Source organism: Thunnus albacares, chromosome 8 (assembly GCF_914725855.1).
Source record: "Thunnus albacares chromosome 8, fThuAlb1.1, whole genome shotgun sequence".
NCBI lineage: Eukaryota > Metazoa > Chordata > Actinopteri > Scombriformes > Scombridae > Thunnus > Thunnus albacares.
Genome location: NC_058113.1, coordinates 5,421,592 through 5,439,736, shown reverse-complemented (window position 1 = coordinate 5,439,736; position 18,145 = coordinate 5,421,592). Strand labels below are relative to the sequence as shown.

Sequence of the window (18,145 nt, the reverse complement as noted above, 5' to 3'; positions counted from 1 at the left end):
GGAGGGAGCCTCCTTTATGAAGCTGAAAAACCTGGTACAGCTCTGTTCACATGAGTCCATGTTGGAGACGTTTGCCCTCTCAAGTGTCATCTCTACCAGTTCCACAGCTCTTTGTGTCTGACGCTCATCCCTGAAGGTAGATACAATACAAGATATTTCCCTGTGGGAATCAGTTCAGGCTATGTGTGAATATGAGGCAGTTTTACTCTAACATAAGGGGTGTCATTTGTTTTGATAGAGGATAAAATTTCATTTCATGGCTCACCCAGATGACTGTCAAAAACTGGAATGCATGGGATGGCAGCTCTCTCAGCAGGCAGCTGTCTGCTAACAGAGGCATTCTTGCAGCTGCTTGGCACAACACATGATACAATAAACTCCCTACTTGGTTAGAACTATCATACTGTACGTCTTAGTTTTATCTGTGGTAGAATTAAGTTTACTCGTAGCTCGTTTAAAGTAACTTTATTCTAAATGCTTAATTCTTTAAGTGTCCATTTTTTTATTCTTGAATAAACAAATTATGTTTTATTATGTTTTTTTTGTTTGTTTTGTTTTTTTTAATTTTTATCAGATACATTACAGCTGTCTCAGCATCTCCTTTCTTTCATCCAGGACAGACACCCCATTGATACCTCAATTAGCTATTTTCCAAACTGTCCCAAGTGTGTCCAAACCCAACAAATGACACGAATTTCATCCTATCATGTTTAGTAATTTCCTCCCTCTCAGTTTAGTTGTCCAATCAAAGTGTTCTTAAGTTTGTTAAGTCCCGCCCTCATGAGATGACGCTGTGGCGGGCTTCCTGTAGCGTCTGGGCGCTGTTTGGTCCTCCGAGGTGTTGCACAGTTTGTTTAGTATGTTTGATTTTAAGCTATAATGAAACTGTCAAGTGCTGGGAAAGTTAATTATGGAGCTTAACTAGAACTTGCAACGTATCTGCACCAGTGAATAAAGACGAAACTCGAGTCGGAGAGGAACCGTTGTGTGTCGGCCCGCTTCTGGAGTATTGAATGTGAGTGAGTTGAGCTCCAACTAACGTTTACGTTATGATTTGATTCTCCACTTGATAAAATGTCTTGAAGAAGTGGATTAATCTAAGGAAGCGTGTTTAATGAGTAAGTTAGTTAACTTGCTGTCTGTAAGTCGTCCCTCTAACTTGATGAACGAAGATAGTGGAGGAACTGAAATTTGGAGCCTGCTGACAAAACACACTTTTTTGTCTTGTTTTTAGCGTGTAAGTTAGCTTGCGTTAAGAGCTAACCCGGCGTATTTAGGTAGTTAGCTGTTAATTGCTTTCAATTAATTTGGTAGATAGGCCAAACGTTACAGCTGCGAAACAACATGCATGAAAATATTTACTGGTACTTTCAAATAACTACCTTTTTCTTTGGTTTTCGTTTCACAGTTGTAAGGTGACACACAATTCACATGGTACCACCGTTGTGCTCTGTATTTTGCCAAGTTATCGGTTGCGTTGTCCCGTTTATTTCTATTTCTACTCCCAGGCGTTACAGATGGTCTTCACCTGAGCTGACGCCAAGCCACATTTGGCTGTCACCCTGCACAATTCAAAGAAATGGCAGACAGTTTTTACAAGTTGGAGGATGAAGCCTTCCCCAGTTTCCTCTGCAAGTCTCTGGACAGCACCAGTGGCCGTGCCACACTGGCAAATGTGACATTGGGGTCAGGCCCAGGACTGCCAGTGGCTGCCTCTACAGTGGCTAAAAATAGACCCGGGTCTGACAACAGGTGGGAGCCGATTGGGACAGATGTGACTTGTAGAAACACTTTCATGCACCATCCTTTGAATCATCACAAAGTCTATTTGACTAGTGTGAGACCTAATACTGAAACGATTCTAATTCCTGTTTTGCAGTGTTTGTGCTATTAGCAGCAGCAGTAATACATTATGACAAAACGTTTAGACATGCCTGCCAAATATAAACTGCCCTAGCCCTTTGTTGTCTTTCAAATTTCCTTAAAAAGTAACAGGAACAGGGCTGAGGGATGCTCATAATGAGTCAATTTTCAGCTGCTAATTTTGATTCTGGGGCATGATGCAGAGCTTCCTAGTCTCTTAACAACCAGTTGTTTTGTGAAAGCTATATCATGTGCTCATGTCTGACAGAGGGGATCCAGTTGAGGCCTCATATCTGGAGGGCAGAGAGCTGCATCAGGCCAACTTACAATCATCTGTTGGAGAACAGCCCAAGTTTTCCCTCAACTTCAAAGATGACTTGTGAGTACATATATACACATAGTTCACTGTACTATTGATTTATGTTGGTCAGTGTTGTCTCTGGTCTGCAAAAACATTTTCTAGTTCCTGGAATCAGAATATAATGGCTGATTGTTCTCTGTAACAGCCGTACTTTCATTTATGGGTATGACTTAAAGAGGACTTGTGTTTGGATGACTGAAAGATATACAGACTGTCACCTAAAGCCCCATGCTAAACAAATGCCATCTAAATGTATCTATAATCAGTCAACACATGTGAATATTCATAATTGTGCTTGAAATTTACTGTTGCACCTTTTTCCCGTGTTTTTTTAATGTTTTTATTTACATTAGGGACAGTGCAGATGACTTCATTGCAGCCCACCGTCTATCAGACATGCTGGTGAAGATTAATCTGGAAGAGAGTGCATCCAGAAACCAAGGCGCCCTGCCGGGTCTCCCTCCCACACACACAGGCTCTGTCCTCGGTCGGCCCACAGAACTTGGAACAGGTAAAAAGCTCCTTGTCACTGCCGAAAGAAAACCATGTATCTCCAAAATGTCAGCCATTCATAAGTTAAGAAAAACAGCCCTGTTTTCAGCTTTGTGACTCCAGTGGGGTTGTTGATGGTTTGTTTTGCTTGAGAAGTAGGATCATTTTTTCTCAACCCATAAAGGAACATCTTCAGTTCATCTAAGGAATCACCCAAGTTTGGACATACAGGGTTTTTCTTTGGACAGCGATGTTCACCTGATACATCAGTGTGGAACACTTGATATTTGTGCTTTCTGAAGTGGACACAAATTAATTTCTCATATCAGAAATGTATACTTTTCCAATTTTATTTTACAGTAAAAGCTTTTGGATAATGCTAATGGGGATGTTTTTCCTTTTTCCTCCTTCTACAGATCTGTCAACAGGGCTCCTCACATTTGGACATAGAGATAGTACAGATGCAAAGGTAGGTACCAATTTTGGAGGCTTTTTCATATAGGTTGAGCAGTTGGCAGTTGTATTTTAATGATTGTACTTATGTAGGAGTTTATACTAGTCCTGACCATCTACATTGTTGTTTCATCAGTGTATTAAATGAGCTTTGATGCTTTTTATACAGTCTCTGCATTATTATTTTTCTTTCTAAAAGTTGACATGTAGGTAAGCATATGAAGTTATCATTCATAAAAATGTAGTCCCTTGTCTGACTTTCGTGTGTGACAAAAAATAATGCATATTGACCCCTTTTTTAGACTTTACACACTTGAAACCCTGTATTTGACTTAAATCCTAATTATCTGTCTTAATAGTTTAGCATCCTTCACAATTTTCTTTACATATTTTTCATTTTAAAATCTAAAGCTGTCTTCCTAGCTCTTGACACTGTACTCTTGTAAAGAAGTGAGGAAAACTGTTTGTGAATTATGAAATATATTAATAAAGACTGCAGAATTTTCATGCAAAGCTGCATTTTTATCTTCAACAAAATTGACCTCCTCTCATGGGCAATCCATACAGGTCCAGTCACTGCCAGTTACAGCTGAGGAAGATAATGTGCAGAGTGAGGGAGTGGACAGTGACCATTTCAGTGGCAGTAACTCAAGCTTTTTGGCAAATGAGAAGCTCATGTCTGTGGACAGCATGAACAGTGACATCACAGGTATGACCTTCATCCCCCAGTCCCTGAATTACATTCCTCATCCTGCAGCGCTCACTGTTACATGCTGTATACTTGATACATTATTGATATTTTGATCGAACAGAATCTGAGGGCTGAGGTGTTGTTAATGATGAGTCATGCACACATGCTCGGCTTAAACATGAATGTGTCTGATCACCAGATGATGACATTGATTTGAACAACCTGCCTGATGACGAGCTGGAGCTTTACTTCAATAAACTGGTTCCTCCTGCCATGCAGAGAGGCAGAGTGGAGGGCCAGGAGATCCCTGCAACAGTAAGACTCTTCTCCCATTTGGGATAAAATCAGCACTTTTCATGCACTTTTTAATGACTTGTCCTCTTCCTCTTTACCAGCACTGTTAAGCTACTGTCCAAAAGCAAACAATTTGTGTTAAAGTAACATAACAATTTCTTCACTCAATCTCTTTGTCTCAGAGTCCTTGTTTAATATATTGCATCTTTCATAGGGACTGCCTGGTGCTTCTGATGACCTATCAAACCCGAGTTCTACAGAGCCTGAACAGTACAGACACCAGTTCCTTGATGACTATGATCAGGTGAGCACAAATACGCCTCCTAACTGTTTTGTGCTCATGTGATGGTTTTAATTCATATGAATAAAATTGTGAAAATGAGCTTTCTGCTTTAAAATACAGTCCAGTTTCATAAATATGACCCAGGAGGGGGTTTGTAATGTCTAATGCTGTCTTGTGTGTCGTTACCTCAGGAGGACTTCCAGATGCCTGATGTGCGTCTGGCTGCTACAGGTATGGACTCCTGTCCTGCCAGTGATGAGGACACTGAGGATGAGCTAGAGTCGGCCAGAAGGAACAGCAATGCTACCAGAACACGGCTGCTGCCAAGCACCTCCCGACAGCTGGTCAGTTCACAGCATATTGTTATCAGATATTGAATATCTATCAGCCTCAAAAATCCTGCATTGGTTGGACTCCAGCTCTAACTTTTAGATGTTACAAATGCATGCCATGCATGTCTCTTTTTTTTTATGAAGAAGAAACGTTTTTATCAAAATGTCCTGTAAAACACATTTTTGCGTTGGGGTGTGTGTGTATGTTTCATGTTGGTACAGGTTGGAGAGAGTAATCGTCCCAGTTTCAGGCCGGGTTTAGAGGGAGGCAGTTCTGATGACGAGTCTTCCAGCGGCCGTGGAGGTCCATCTCTGTCTGGGATCGAACACAGACGATCTGCTGAGGGACAAGTCATCAACCCTCCTGTGACAGGTTTAATATCCAGCTTTAAAATCTGTCTGATTCATTTCTTTTTTTCTTTTAGGCTCTGTGGCTGGTGGCTTCTTTTTTTTTTTTTTGTTAGTAAAACATGGATTTTTCTTCTTTTTTTTTTTTTTTTTTTTTTTTTTTTTTTTTAAGTATCTCTTTCTTTGTTTTGATGTATCTACCTTTCTAAAAATAAGTTGTTTCATAAATCTGTCAACAATTATAAATGTTAGTTTAAATCAGTTTGGGTTCCTGATAATGTTTGGTATCAATAATGTAAAGCCATTTGCTCTTCTATTCTTTTTTTAAAACTTTATCCAGCAGGAAATTATTTCAGGAGAAATTTGTTTTGTGAATATATGCACCCACAGTTGCAGTTACTGCAGTGACATGTATTGACACATTCTCCATTTTTTTATTTTTGGTGCCAGGCACTGAGCTACTTTCTTCAGATAAATGTCCGCCAGCCAGTTCAAACTTTAGCGATCTAATTGCACACCGTCTCCTCGAACCTTCAGGTGACTGCTTGTTTTTTGTGTGTGTGTCAATGTGTAACACCAGGGGATGGAGGAGGTGGAGATGGGAGCAGTGGGAGTGAAGAAAGCGGAAATGATGGGGGAGTTTCAACCATCCCTCTTCCAACGACTAACATCCAGACCACCTATGATGCCCTGCGTGGGCTGGGGATTGTGGGTAGCAGTGCTGTTGGTGGAGATGAGGACGCTGATCTGAACAGTCTGACAGGACATGGAAGGAACGGCCTTTCCAGACATACTGAGGTAAGAATGAGTTTAGTCAGCATTTTAGCACCAATTATTTCTAAATTGTGGTTAATTCATCAAACAAGGAATATTTGAATTACTACTTACATTAATGTTTCCCTTTTTAAAAAAGGGGGATTCCTGTTCTTCCCCATCTTTACTGTATACAGTCTCTTCATCAACACTTTAAAGGCCCTGCACATTCATGGTAAACCCATCTATCCATTTACTGCTGCTTAACTGGTCACACAGATCATTTTGTTTATTGCGTGTGATAAGGCCTCTTCTGTGTTGCACATGTTGAGGTGGGTTTATAGTTCTGTATTATGGAATTATGGTGTAGCCACAGAGCTTACGTGAGTAGCTGCCGAAGCTATGTTGTAGCTGACATGCATCTCCTCAAAAATGATATTATATGTTGGGGCTACAGAGATGCCACATGAAGTCTGCAAGAACTGTGATTGGTCAGTTTTAGGCTGCTTGTGTTTTCTCCTACAAGCTTCTGATTGTTGATTGTGAAGACATGAAGCAAGTTGAAGAAAGGCTCTGTAATCTGCACCTCCTCAGAAACACACATCAAGCCAAGTAGAGCTGCAGCAATTACCAACTATTAAATTAATCAGCAGTTATTTTGATAATTGATTAATCGTTTTGAGTCATTTCAAGAATGTTCAAATTCTCTGATTTCAGCTTTTCAAATGTGAATATTTTCTGATTTTAATAGTATTCTATGATAGTAAACTGAATATCTTTGGGTTGTGGACAAAACAAGACATTTGAAGATGTCACCTTGGGTTCTGGGAAACAGTGATGGACATTTTTCACATTTTATGGACAATTAATTGAGAAACTAATCAACAGATTAATTAATAAAGAAAATAAGTGTTAGTTGCAGCCTTAGAGCCCAGTCCTCTCCTCTGCAAACCTTCTGCTCACTGCAATCTGCGCTCTTCATCACAGTGAATGAATGAACGTAAACACGGCAATTGCACGAAATAGGCTCATGTTCAGTATGGGACAAGTGGGGCACTTAAGGGAATCCTGTAAAAAAACGATACTGCCTCGTTGCATACGATACATAGTGTTGTGATTCATGGACAAGGTGGTGCCTCAGTGGGTAAGTGGTGGGTAGCTTAAGGGTGGGACAAATGACACCTTTATCACTACTATTGTATTGCGGTATAGATTAAGTCCCCTGAGGCAAATTTGTGATATTGGACTCTTCAAAAAAAAAAGACTGATGATACTCTTACTCTGACTCTGAATGATAAAAATGATACTCTGAACCTGGTGACCTCATGTAAATCCAACATAGCCATTTCAACTTCAGCCTGAGCAGATGTCTAATTAGCCATAACTGAAAACATCTGCGTGGGTATTCAGGGCTGTTAAACTCATTAAGATCATTAGATACACCTGTTCATCAAAATATCAAATATCTGCTGTTTATTCTTGCTATTTTTGAGATTTCACACAAACTTGTTCTCTTTTCTTTTCACAATGTATTTATGTTACCGGTATTCTGAATCATATTTTACTATAATATACAGTGCTGTACAAAAGTTTTAGGAATTAAGAGTAAAGTTAGGATGCTTTCAAAAATAATGCCATGAATGGTTTTTAATTATCAGTTAATTGTCATACAAAGTTCAGTGAACAGAGCAGCTTTGCCTTTAAAACAGCAGCAGTTGTCCTCGATACACCTGCACACAGTTTTTCAGGTATTTGGCAGGTCGGTTGTTCCTGCATCTTGGAGAAGTTGCCACAGTTCTTCTGTGGATTCAGGCGTCTCAGCTGCTTCTGTCTCTTCATGATAATCCCAGACTGACTCTATGATGTTGAGATCAGGGGTCTGTGGGGACCAGACCATCTGTTGCAGGACTCCTTGTTCTTCTTATTGGTGAAGATCGTTCTTTATGACCCTGGCTGGATGTTTGGGCTTGTTGTCAAGCTGCAGAACACATTTGGGACCGATCAGATGCCTCCCTGATGGTGTTGCATGTTGCATAATGGATAAATATCTAAAGTTCCTAAAATTTTATCCCCTTTTCACTCCCTTTCTCTCACTATATGATAATGAGGTCTATGTGCTAAGCATTGATAGAATAAGAACAGCTTCAGGAGTTTCTGTGTGTGTTTTGCAGATGGGTGACCGTGTGGGTCCTGTTGGAACAGGGGAGGCCAGCTCCTCTATGGGGGCATCAGGGGGAACTCAGAGGCTTTCTCCTGTCAACTGGAGCATGGTCCTGGACCGACAGGAGGCACTGGTGAGCACAGCACAGATGCAGATACAGACAAGTGTTGGACTGACCCACTGGTGGGCATTTCAACCAAGCTATACCCTCTTTTTTTTTTTTTTTTTTTTTATAATGTAGTATACACGTGCTGCATGTAACACTGTTAAGTGCATTATATTATATTTCTTTATCTTTCACAGTGAATTTAAATTGCAGTGGAGCAGTTAAGTTTAGTATGAAACACTTGGTTGTTGTAAACAGTTTGAAGTTGGCTTAAATACTCAAAAGGTAGATTTTGGGTAGAATATCACACTCATAAAACATATAAACATAAAATATAAATCTTAACTGAAAGGCTTTACCAATGACTTTCCTATGTCCATGTTATTGTCAAAAATATCCATTTTAAAACTGTGTTGTGGGTCAGCAACAGACCTCTGTCACATGTCAGTTGAGTGACTGCAGCTGACCTAGAAACAATGAGATGTGCACTACTCCACACTGGGAACATATAGTTATAAACTAAAAGCAGCAAAGGCTAAAATATATTATTTTGAATGCCAGGATGCCATGGAGAGCACGGAGTCTGGGCCCACTGTTGAGCGACATCTGGACTCGGTCTACCTGAGAAGTGGAGCTGGACTGAGGAGACCTCAAGACTCAGTAAACCTAACTGTCTCCCACCTTCAAGGCACCCAGGGGAGCTTCCACCTCTCCCAGGTACGATGTGCAACAGGAGAATATGTGATTTGCAGTGACCCAAGTATCTGTTATAACCTTCTACAGTATGTTACACATTTGCACTTAAAGCTCAGCTTTATTGATGTGTAAACAATGAAAACCTACCTCCCCTCAGGTGCTGCTTCCAGAAAGCAATGACCAGGATTATGATGATGATGAAGGTGTAGATGAGCCTGATGGTGCCAGGCCTTCCTTGGGCTTAAGAGGAGGACCCTGTGGTGATACTACTCCTGCTGAGGCCTCGGACAGTGCCAGTGAGGATGACAACAATCCTCTTTCCACTTCCCTGGAACCCAAGTATTTCTCCCAGAGCTTCCACCAGGAACAAGAAGATTCAGATGATGGTTGGAACCATTGTCCAGACAACCTGGAGCTGGAGTTTCAACAAGGTTGGTCTTGATCTTTGATGTTTAGATCAGAAGTTTACCAAGTTGATAATAGGTACTCAGTCTTAATACATATTGGTCTAATGTCTAGCATCTTAACAGCACTGCTTTTCTCCTCAGGTGCCACTCATAGTGTGGTGTACCAGAATGAAGAAGGGCAGTGGGTGACAGACTTGGCATATTACTCCTCTTTTGAAAAAGAGGTTGATGGGAAGACATCAGAGAATGTCAGCCAGTTTAAGACTGAGGACTTTGTTCCTGCCAGTACGTACTGAACACACAACTCTCTTGTAATACTATGAAATTATACTCAAGTGTTTTGTTTTTTCAAAATACTCTTAATGAATAAATACTTTTTCCTCCTTTTGCAGGTGATGCTTTGGAAAAGATAGTGAAGGATCAAGAGGAATTTGAAAAGGAGCACCAATTCATGCAGGTATACAGCATAGGCGTCTGTTGCCCCAAAGCACTTGCCTTCATGTTTTGAAAACTCATAGAAGCTTTCAGTTCTGATTGGCTGAGTCACATTGGAAGTTGTACCCAACATCTGTTACCACACATAAAATAAAAAATAACCAAAATCTGCTTAGACTATATTGTTTGTCATAATCCAGTGAACATGCATGAATGAAAGATTGAATTAACAATTTATTTGTTTTGTGATACTGCCAAATTATAAAAGACTCTAACCTCTAAAGAACTAACACACACGTACAACTCTCAGCTTTGAGTTTCAATTTAAAGCACAGCCTCTTGTTGTTCATGCAGGAGGAGCAGATTGAACCGGCCAGCAGCAACAGCACCTTTCAGAGTGACTCATCTTGGAAGGTCCCTACCAACAGCCACATCCTAATGAGGGCCTCCCAGGTCTCCTCAGAGTTTAAGCAGGGAGACCAAAGCTACCTGCGACTCTCTTTAGGGCAGTTTTTTGAACAACGCTCCGAAGCCCTGGGCTGTCTGGGCAGAAGTGATGATGTGGATGGGGTTAAACGGGTCAGTGAAACTGCTTTCTTGGGTTGGTACTGAAATTTAAAATGTACTTTCTCACTCTCTCTTCTGGAGAGTCCATATTGAGTCTATTAAAGAGTTCATTCACACGTAAAGCCAGAGGTGGGAGTTTTATAATGTTATGGACTAAAGCTGAGGTTTCATTTATTTATGCCCTTTTCCTTAGCTTTTAAAGTCCTTCGGAGAGGGAACTATAAAGTTTATTAAAAGCATGGTCTTTGTTCCTCCAGCCATCCTTTGGCTACATCATTACCTCTCCAGGGAAGAGGGAACCATTCCCACTGATTCACCCCTCAGAATTCACACCCAGAGACATCTCTCCTCCCAATGACACCATGGAACTCAGTGAAGCCGATAAAACACTCAGCCCAGGTGTGTTCACAGTATTGTTGAGGCAGACAGAGAATCTCTCCTTTGTTTTGTTTATCTTAAGATGATTTTCTGTGTAATTCTTGTATAATTATCTTCTTGCAGAGGACCTGGACAAAACCTTTGAGGCACCAGGTGAAAGGATGTCACCTAAAGGTGATACAGATCCTGAACCATGTGAACAAGAGGTACAGGGATTGTTTATTTAATATTTGAATAGCTCTATGAATCAGAAGCCTGGCTGTATGACAGACATATAATCACTACTCCTTTTTTAGGACCACACTGTCCGTGTTGCTCCGCCTGACCACAGTGAGGGCTCTGGCTCTGAGTCAAGCTTGGGTAACCAGAGCTGTGTGTCCCCCAACAATAACAGCAGCCATCTTATGCTTAGTATCAGCACAATTGCTTCAGCCATTGCAGATGCATCCATCAGCACTGACCCGTCGCAGCTGGCTGCCATGATCATGGAGCTGTCCAAGAGAAGTAGGGCGAGGAATCGGCCTGCTGGACCTGCTGTCAGCTGCTCAGAGGAACCACGCTCAGCTGAACATGTAAGGCTTTGAAGGTTTTTCAAACAACCTTTATATATAATGTGTGTATCGTCGGTTGGTCATTGTAACACTGCAAAATTGTGACTCTCAGTTCACGTTTTGATTTCCGGAGTTTTCATATAAATGGTTTACTACGTAGTTACGATCCAGGGCTTAGTGCTCAAAACCCAATATTCCATGCTATGCCATGGATTGATCCTTTTTCCAGCTATTTTTATTTTTTTTTTTTTTATGGAGCTGAAACAATTTGTTAATTAGTCAATAACTGATTAATTCTTTTGGTCACTTTTCAAGCAAAAGAACAAAGCTTAATAAAAGTGATTTACTTTCTGCTTTTCAGAATTTCTTTGACTTTTGGTTGAACAGAGAGAGCAATTTGAATATGTCATTTTAGGCTCTAGAAAACATGGAGACAAAACAATAATAATAACAATTTTCATTAGCAATTATTTTCTTGATTAATCGGTTAGTTGTTTGGTCTATAAAGTGACAGAAAACAGCAAAACATACCCATCACAGTTCCCCAGAGCTCAATGTGATGTCTTTTAAAATGTTTTGGCCCTACAGTCCTTCAACTGTAGGACTTAAGAAAAAACCTTTGTGGTGACTATCTAAAATATTTAAATAATGATCTGTAGTTGTATTAAGGGGGCTCAAAGCATCACTAAAATAATAGCTTGTTTATTTGATGCATGACCTCTGAACTCTGTTCAAATATTCATCTTTACAATTTAAAAACCACTGATCTCCGCTCTGCCTAGATCCTGCCTGAGGCAGACCAGAGCGCCATGTTGGACACACTGCAGAGAAGCACCTGTGTTGGAGAGCTGAGCGCCTTCAACATAGAGAAATACCTGAAAAAGGCTGATGTGTCTGGCAGGAGTGATGCATCTGTGGCACACACTACCTTTGACCTGACCGGCTGGGCTGATAATCTCAGTAGCTCTCAAAGGAACCCTCAGGCGGGATATCTGGAGGAACAGGGGAGCTCAGCTCAGCAGGTGGAAAGTGAGACTCAACAGAAATCCACAAGTATGAAAATGGAGAAGAAAGTCACAAGAGGAGACACTACATTAAACTCTAGCTCATCTGCAGCGTCCCTTTCAAATGCATTATCACCCGATAATAATAGTGATTCAAAAAGAAGCTTTATTCCTCGTCCTCGTACATCATTCAGCTCTGCCAGAAGGTCTGTGGGCTCAGGGCAATCTTCCACACTCAAGCCTCCTGCAGACAAAATGGCAGCATGTGATAATGCTGCATCTTCTGCTACCAAGACTTGTGTTCCCTCAGGCAAGACCCCTACAGAAAATGGAGTCAAGTCGGGAGAACTGAACCCACAAGCATCCAATATTAGGTTTTCCTTAGAAACATCACAAAAGAGTGATAAAAGCCCCGCTGCTTTACCTGGCATGCCAAGAACCTCCCCAGAGTGGAGGAAAGGGCAGTCAGGCCTGCCGTGTCTTAAGGGTTCCTCTCCACCAACACAGAGGGTGAGGAGCGCAGGCCAACAGCAGTATGACAAACAAAGTAACTCTCCAGAGAAGAAACCCCCTCCCAGGGGTCTCGCGGCTGCTCCTCTGTCGCATAGATCTGTGGAGAAACACGTCGGCTTCTCTTGCCAAACCAGTCCACCTCCAGTAGACTATGCATCTGGTGAGTAAAAGCCAGAAAATACACTTTACTGTACATAATCAGTAAGGAAAGCCCCTGTGAGAATAGTGACATGACTTTATGAACCTGAATGATAACATTAATTTTGTTTCTCAGAACTGCCCAAGAGTTTTCCTGAGCCTTCTGTGGAGGACACACAGACACAGTGTAACTTCAGACCGTCCACCTCTCCTATTACACACTCCTCTCCATGTCAGACCTCCCTTCCCAGTGCTGATGGGTATTGTATCACATATGCTCTCTATAAATCAAAAAGTATTTTCTATTATGATTATTTAATAGTAATTAATTGTGGCTTAAAATTAATTTCAGCCCAAACTAATTTTAAGACGAGACAAAATAGACCAAAACTACTAGACTAGACAAGAAATGGACTGTCATATTAATTGAAATAACAATTCTGTTGTCTTGTGGAATTTATGTTTCCATTGTTTAGCTGATGCAGAATTCAGACATTTGTGTTTTGAGCCATTCTGGATTCATGACTTCGTTCCTGTGTTGTCTTGTCTTCCCAGTACGGTGTCACCTTCGTCGTCCAGTGGGGGTCTGGCAGACAAACGTCCAAATCTTGACCTGTCTCCTCAATCTATCTGCTCAAGCCCTGGTCTCAGCAGGCTCACATACATCTCAATGAATGATGGCACTGTTGTACCTACACCTGAGAGGAAAAAGGTACCACAAAAAGTCAGATATACTAAATATACAAATATACTAACTTCGACATTATTATTATAATGTAAGTGTCCTCTCTAACTCTATGCTGCACTGTGGCAGCAATGTATTGTTGAAGACTTAATAATACCATGTAATTTAAAAATTAGCCCAAAAAAATGCTAAAAAGAGGGACTTCAAATAAAGTATTGCCAACAAAAGTTCTGTTTTTGTTATTTTTCTGTTGTGTCATTGGAGAAACTATTGTATTGAATTTGATATTTATCGCCTTTAGTTGTTTTTTCCTTTACAGAATAATTGTACCATGGCACTGAGCACCACCATCATTAGATTCAGTCCAACCCCACCTATGGAACCAGATGCACAGTCTAACCTGGATATTCTCGACTTGCCCAAAAGCCTCGACCAAGTGCAACCACAGCATTCTAAAAGTCTGGACCCACTACCTCCACAGCAGTGTAAAAGCCCGGAGCCCTCCCGCAGTGGTTCCTCTCTGAGCTGTACCCGCAGCCAGAGTGAATGTAACTACCACTGTCCTGGGAATAGAACAGCTGATCTTTCAGCAGGTTGCAGGAACCTCAAGCACCCCTCTGAGTCCAATGTAAGGCAGCTAACTAAAGTGGACTCAGGCTATTGCAGCAATCTGAATATCCCTCAAAGTAGCACCACCACAGCTCCTCAGAGCTCTCAGCAGTGGGGAGCTGCTAGCTCTGTCTCATCATCTGTGTATGCTGGTGGACTTGGCATGCCTCCGTCCTACACATCAGAGGGACTTCACTATGTGCCCATCCCCAGCTTTAAGCCTCAGTGTTCTGGCTTGATTGACCTTCCCCACCAAGGAGATATGCAGTCCCTCCTTATTGGACGCTCTCTCTTCAATTCCCAGCTGGCTCAGCAGTACTTGGGACCTGAAGCCCAATTACACCCTGGTGCATATCATGTGGGAGCAACAGGAAATGGTCTCTACAGTGTGTCCGCTTCAGGCATGTTTTATTTACACATTCATAAAGTTGCTGAGCTAAAACAGTAAAGCAACTCGGAGAATACTGTCAAATAAATGTAATGATGCTATACTACCATTTGGCAACGTGATGGTTAAACCCAGAAAATATTCTTGTTTCATTGATTCTGCTTCCTGTTCACCATTTCTTTCTTCAGGCATACCCAACAGTGATCTAACAGTAAGACACATCCAACCCACATCAGGGCCACTGGGGATTCCCAGTGCTGCAGGGTCCCATCACCTTCCTAGACCCAGTCAGAACCAGCAGGACATGGGAATGATGGGGAAATCCTACACTCAATACAGTGCAGAGCCATTGATGACCGGTGGTCTCGAGGAACTGAGAGGTAGCAATGGTCATGGTATTTTCAATATACAGTTTATATTTTTTCATGCCTTAACCAATTATATATGTGGGCTGTTAAACAGGTTACATAATAATGTTGTGCATGGCAGAAAATTGCAACAGCTTCTTAATTGCTGCAATCAGGTATAATGTTGAAGTCTTTGAATCATAGTCTTTACCTACAATATCTCTTCTTCTGCATAGAGGAGCAGCATTTCCCTGTATCAGTTTATCTCATTTCACTCATGTCATCCTCAGGTCAGGTGGTGGTGCCAGAGGAGCTGCGGTTCCCTCATGCCTGCTGCGTAGGCATCGCTTCACAGACGTCCCTCAGCCTCTTCAACCCCTCTGAAAGATGGCAGCAAGTTTCAATCACAGTCACAAGCTTGGCCATTGACGGAGAGAAGGTGAGTAGAAAGCACAGAGCTGCATGTGAAGATCTTCAAAACAGTGTCCAAAAACCTCTAAAACGTTACCACAGACTGCTCATCGTTGCCCATAAAAATGTCACACAACCAATTCAAAAACATGAGTTACTATAAACATAGATTCAGTCCATATCTGGCTCAACCAGCCAACTAATCCATTTTTTTCACATTTGCTTCCATTTCCCATGTTAATCCCTACAGGTTGATAGCTTGCCATACCAGTGGCTGATAGTGAAGAACAAGACGATCATTGGTCCTAAGAGTACAGAGGACCAGAAGGTGTTGTTCATCCCTCCGCAGGCTGGTGTCTACCAATGTGTCCTCAGTGTTTGTTCCTGGCCTGCATCTGCTGAGACAGAGGTGGCTGCCAGGGCCACTATCTTTGCCAAAAGGGTGGTGTTGGTTGCTATAGCAGAGAATCCTGCACTAGAGGTGAGGGCCTCATAAAACAAAAATAATCTGAAATGACAATTTACAATAATCAAAAATAACTTCAGGTAATATGTAAAGAAAGACCTGTGAATAAAAATTAAATATGTTTCATAGTACCTGAGACATCTCACTCATTTTGATTCTCAGGTAGAAGTAAGCAAATCTGGCTGTTTGGATTTTGGAGATCTGTCGATAGGCAGTGCCAAATCCCTTCCTCTCAAACTTCTCAACAGGACTCATGCCACAGTACCCATCCGACTGGTCATCAGTGCAGTAAGTAAACAAACACACATGCACACACGCACACACACACACACAGATCCAACTCAGGGATACAGTGACATCCAGTGGCAGCGATGAGATGTTTGCATGACACCAACAGATAAAGGCTTCTCTAACTAGATGAAATGTTCTTTAATGGGGGTAGAATTGAACTTGGTTCATCTCATATTGGTTCACATTCTACATTTCATTCCTCCAGAATGCCACAGCATGGCGATGCTTCACTTTCTCCAAGCACCCTGTTACCATGACATCTGAGGCAACACAGCAGGCTGGCCACCTGACCCCAGTGTCCTCTCCCTCGGTGATGAATCATGTGATGCATGCCAGCTATGGAGAGGTTAGAGTTGCCAAAATTGTACAACCTTATTCAGCATCTCACTCACTTAACTTGATTATTTCATGCTGTATGTTTTTGTCTCCTATTTTCTGTAAAGCCGAGGCAATACTGGTATTCACTAAAATGAATCAATATGTTTTTTTTTTAATTAAAATCTTAAATAGAGGTAGGATATTAAGGTATTATGGGTGAAGCAGTGTCACAGATCCATTTCAATCCTGTTGAGCAGCTGAACCATCTTGATTATTCATAGAAAATGTTCTTTTTTGTCCAGAATCCTGAGAGCTTCATGGTCTGGGTTCACTTCAAGGCCCCTCAGAAGTACACAGCCTCTTCAGGTAATCAACCTTGATTGAATATACTGTATTTAAACTGAACTTTATGGATTTTCACTGATTACATCATTCATGTTAATGGCAATGGGATGTGTTAACTTTTTAATATGTCACTAATCTAATAATTTAAAAAGCGTCAGATTTTTACAGATGAAAATCAAACCCAATTATGTTCTGCTAACCCTGCTAACTCCTTGTGTTTGTGCTTGTCAGGAGAGCTTGGTCCAGCTGATGAATACTGCGCTCGGGTGGACATTGAAGTGGACTCTCCTGGTGCGAGTCATGTGATTAGGAGTATTCCTGTCAGAGCCAGGTCTGGAACTGCAAGGGTCCATGCTCCAAAAGACCTGCAGGTAGTCAAGCTGCCATATGGCTGTTTTCAGACTGATGCAGTGGAGCTTTGTACTTCACCACTACTTTACCTGTAAAACCTAGAATAATGATACTGAAAAAATCATGGATGTAATCATTCAGAGGTTGGCTGGACCTATAGTATTCTTGTTAGCCTATTATTAAAGTTGACTTAATCATTACACTGATGGAAGATGGTGAATGTTTGCACTATTTAATATGTTTAGTCAAGTTCTTGGCATCTCCATGCTTCAAATCAACTAGTCCATTTTGGCCAGTCAAACATACTATACAGAGCTAGCTACTTGAAGGTGAGATGCTCTAATCCATAAAAGGGGCATGTTGTAATTGCAAAGTAATGAGTCAAATGTAGAAATGGCTAACTAACCAACTAACAGTACACCTGACCAGGTGTACTGTAGGCACTTTCGGACTTAACAGTTTTGGGGACTTCCTGAGAGGAACTATCCACTTGGGAGCTCCCCCGAGAATTATATACCTTCAAGGGCTTTCTTTATGTTTGCATTCACACCACCGATAGGAATGCTGAAGTGACACATGAGATACAACTTCAACACCAACAAGATGGAGGACGCTGTGATTGGAGCTGTGTGTTGTGTGTCGTGGGTTTCATGTTAAAAACGGAGTTGGAAAGGAGACGTGTTCCGTTCCAATGATTAAAGCAAAAGGCTAATGTTAAGAGCTGTTGTTTACACAGGTTTTTCAGAATGGTGGTTGTCAGTGCTGCATTGGCTCATGTGTTTGACCAGTTACTGTACACTTATGTCACTCAAGGTTCCTCTTGTGCTTAGAGAGTACCTACCCTGAAATAGGAGCTAAAATAGGCCTAAAAACTACGATCGCTCCCAGTTCCTGCAGTGCAAAAGGGGAAATTCCTGTAATAGTTCTTAAAACTATGAAAAAGTTCCTTGGGTCTGAAAGTGCCTAATGTGAAACATGGGTGTTTTGGGGAGTTGTGAATCCCAACATTTTGACTTTTCCAAAACAATCCTTTTCTAATTCAACAATATCTGACGTTCCAAACACTATTTAAAATCTGTGATTAAATATTCTTAACTCAAGGTTCACT

At 41.3% G+C, this 18,145-nt stretch overlaps 1 protein-coding gene across 4 annotated transcripts in view; it reads left to right on the top strand.

Moving 5' to 3' along the window:
• The first annotated feature begins 781 nt into the window (after positions 1–781).
• cep192 (centrosomal protein 192) overlaps positions 782–18,145 on the top strand; it is a 32,833-nt gene continuing 15,469 nt past the window's right edge. For 2 of the 4 annotated variants that reach the window (XM_044360318.1, XM_044360315.1), the window contains exons 1-31: positions 782–1,015; positions 1,509–1,752; positions 2,132–2,242; positions 2,578–2,735; positions 3,133–3,185; positions 3,737–3,878; positions 4,060–4,175; positions 4,369–4,458; positions 4,629–4,781; positions 4,992–5,142; positions 5,698–5,915; positions 8,042–8,164; positions 8,699–8,854; positions 8,991–9,264; positions 9,382–9,525; positions 9,633–9,697; positions 10,030–10,254; positions 10,500–10,641; positions 10,744–10,826; positions 10,917–11,192; positions 11,954–12,848; positions 12,963–13,086; positions 13,382–13,538; positions 13,813–14,521; positions 14,697–14,888; positions 15,146–15,294; positions 15,517–15,747; positions 15,895–16,020; positions 16,229–16,369; positions 16,644–16,707; positions 16,918–17,057. In XM_044360318.1, the coding sequence (XP_044216253.1) occupies positions 1,580–1,752; positions 2,132–2,242; positions 2,578–2,735; positions 3,133–3,185; positions 3,737–3,878; positions 4,060–4,175; positions 4,369–4,458; positions 4,629–4,781; positions 4,992–5,142; positions 5,698–5,915; positions 8,042–8,164; positions 8,699–8,854; positions 8,991–9,264; positions 9,382–9,525; positions 9,633–9,697; positions 10,030–10,254; positions 10,500–10,641; positions 10,744–10,826; positions 10,917–11,192; positions 11,954–12,848; positions 12,963–13,086; positions 13,382–13,538; positions 13,813–14,521; positions 14,697–14,888; positions 15,146–15,294; positions 15,517–15,747; positions 15,895–16,020; positions 16,229–16,369; positions 16,644–16,707; positions 16,918–17,057 (5,781 nt within the window). In that variant the 5' untranslated portion in view covers positions 782–1,015; positions 1,509–1,579. Of the gene's footprint in view, positions 1,016–1,082; positions 1,238–1,508; positions 1,753–2,131; positions 2,243–2,577; positions 2,736–3,132; positions 3,186–3,736; positions 3,879–4,059; positions 4,176–4,368; positions 4,459–4,628; positions 4,782–4,991; positions 5,143–5,697; positions 5,916–8,041; positions 8,165–8,698; positions 8,855–8,990; positions 9,265–9,381; positions 9,526–9,632; positions 9,698–10,029; positions 10,255–10,499; positions 10,642–10,743; positions 10,827–10,916; positions 11,193–11,953; positions 12,849–12,962; positions 13,087–13,381; positions 13,539–13,812; positions 14,522–14,696; positions 14,889–15,145; positions 15,295–15,516; positions 15,748–15,894; positions 16,021–16,228; positions 16,370–16,643; positions 16,708–16,917; positions 17,058–18,145 lie in introns of those variants that run through there. The other 2 variants (XM_044360317.1, XM_044360316.1) reach the window with 2 other exon arrangements.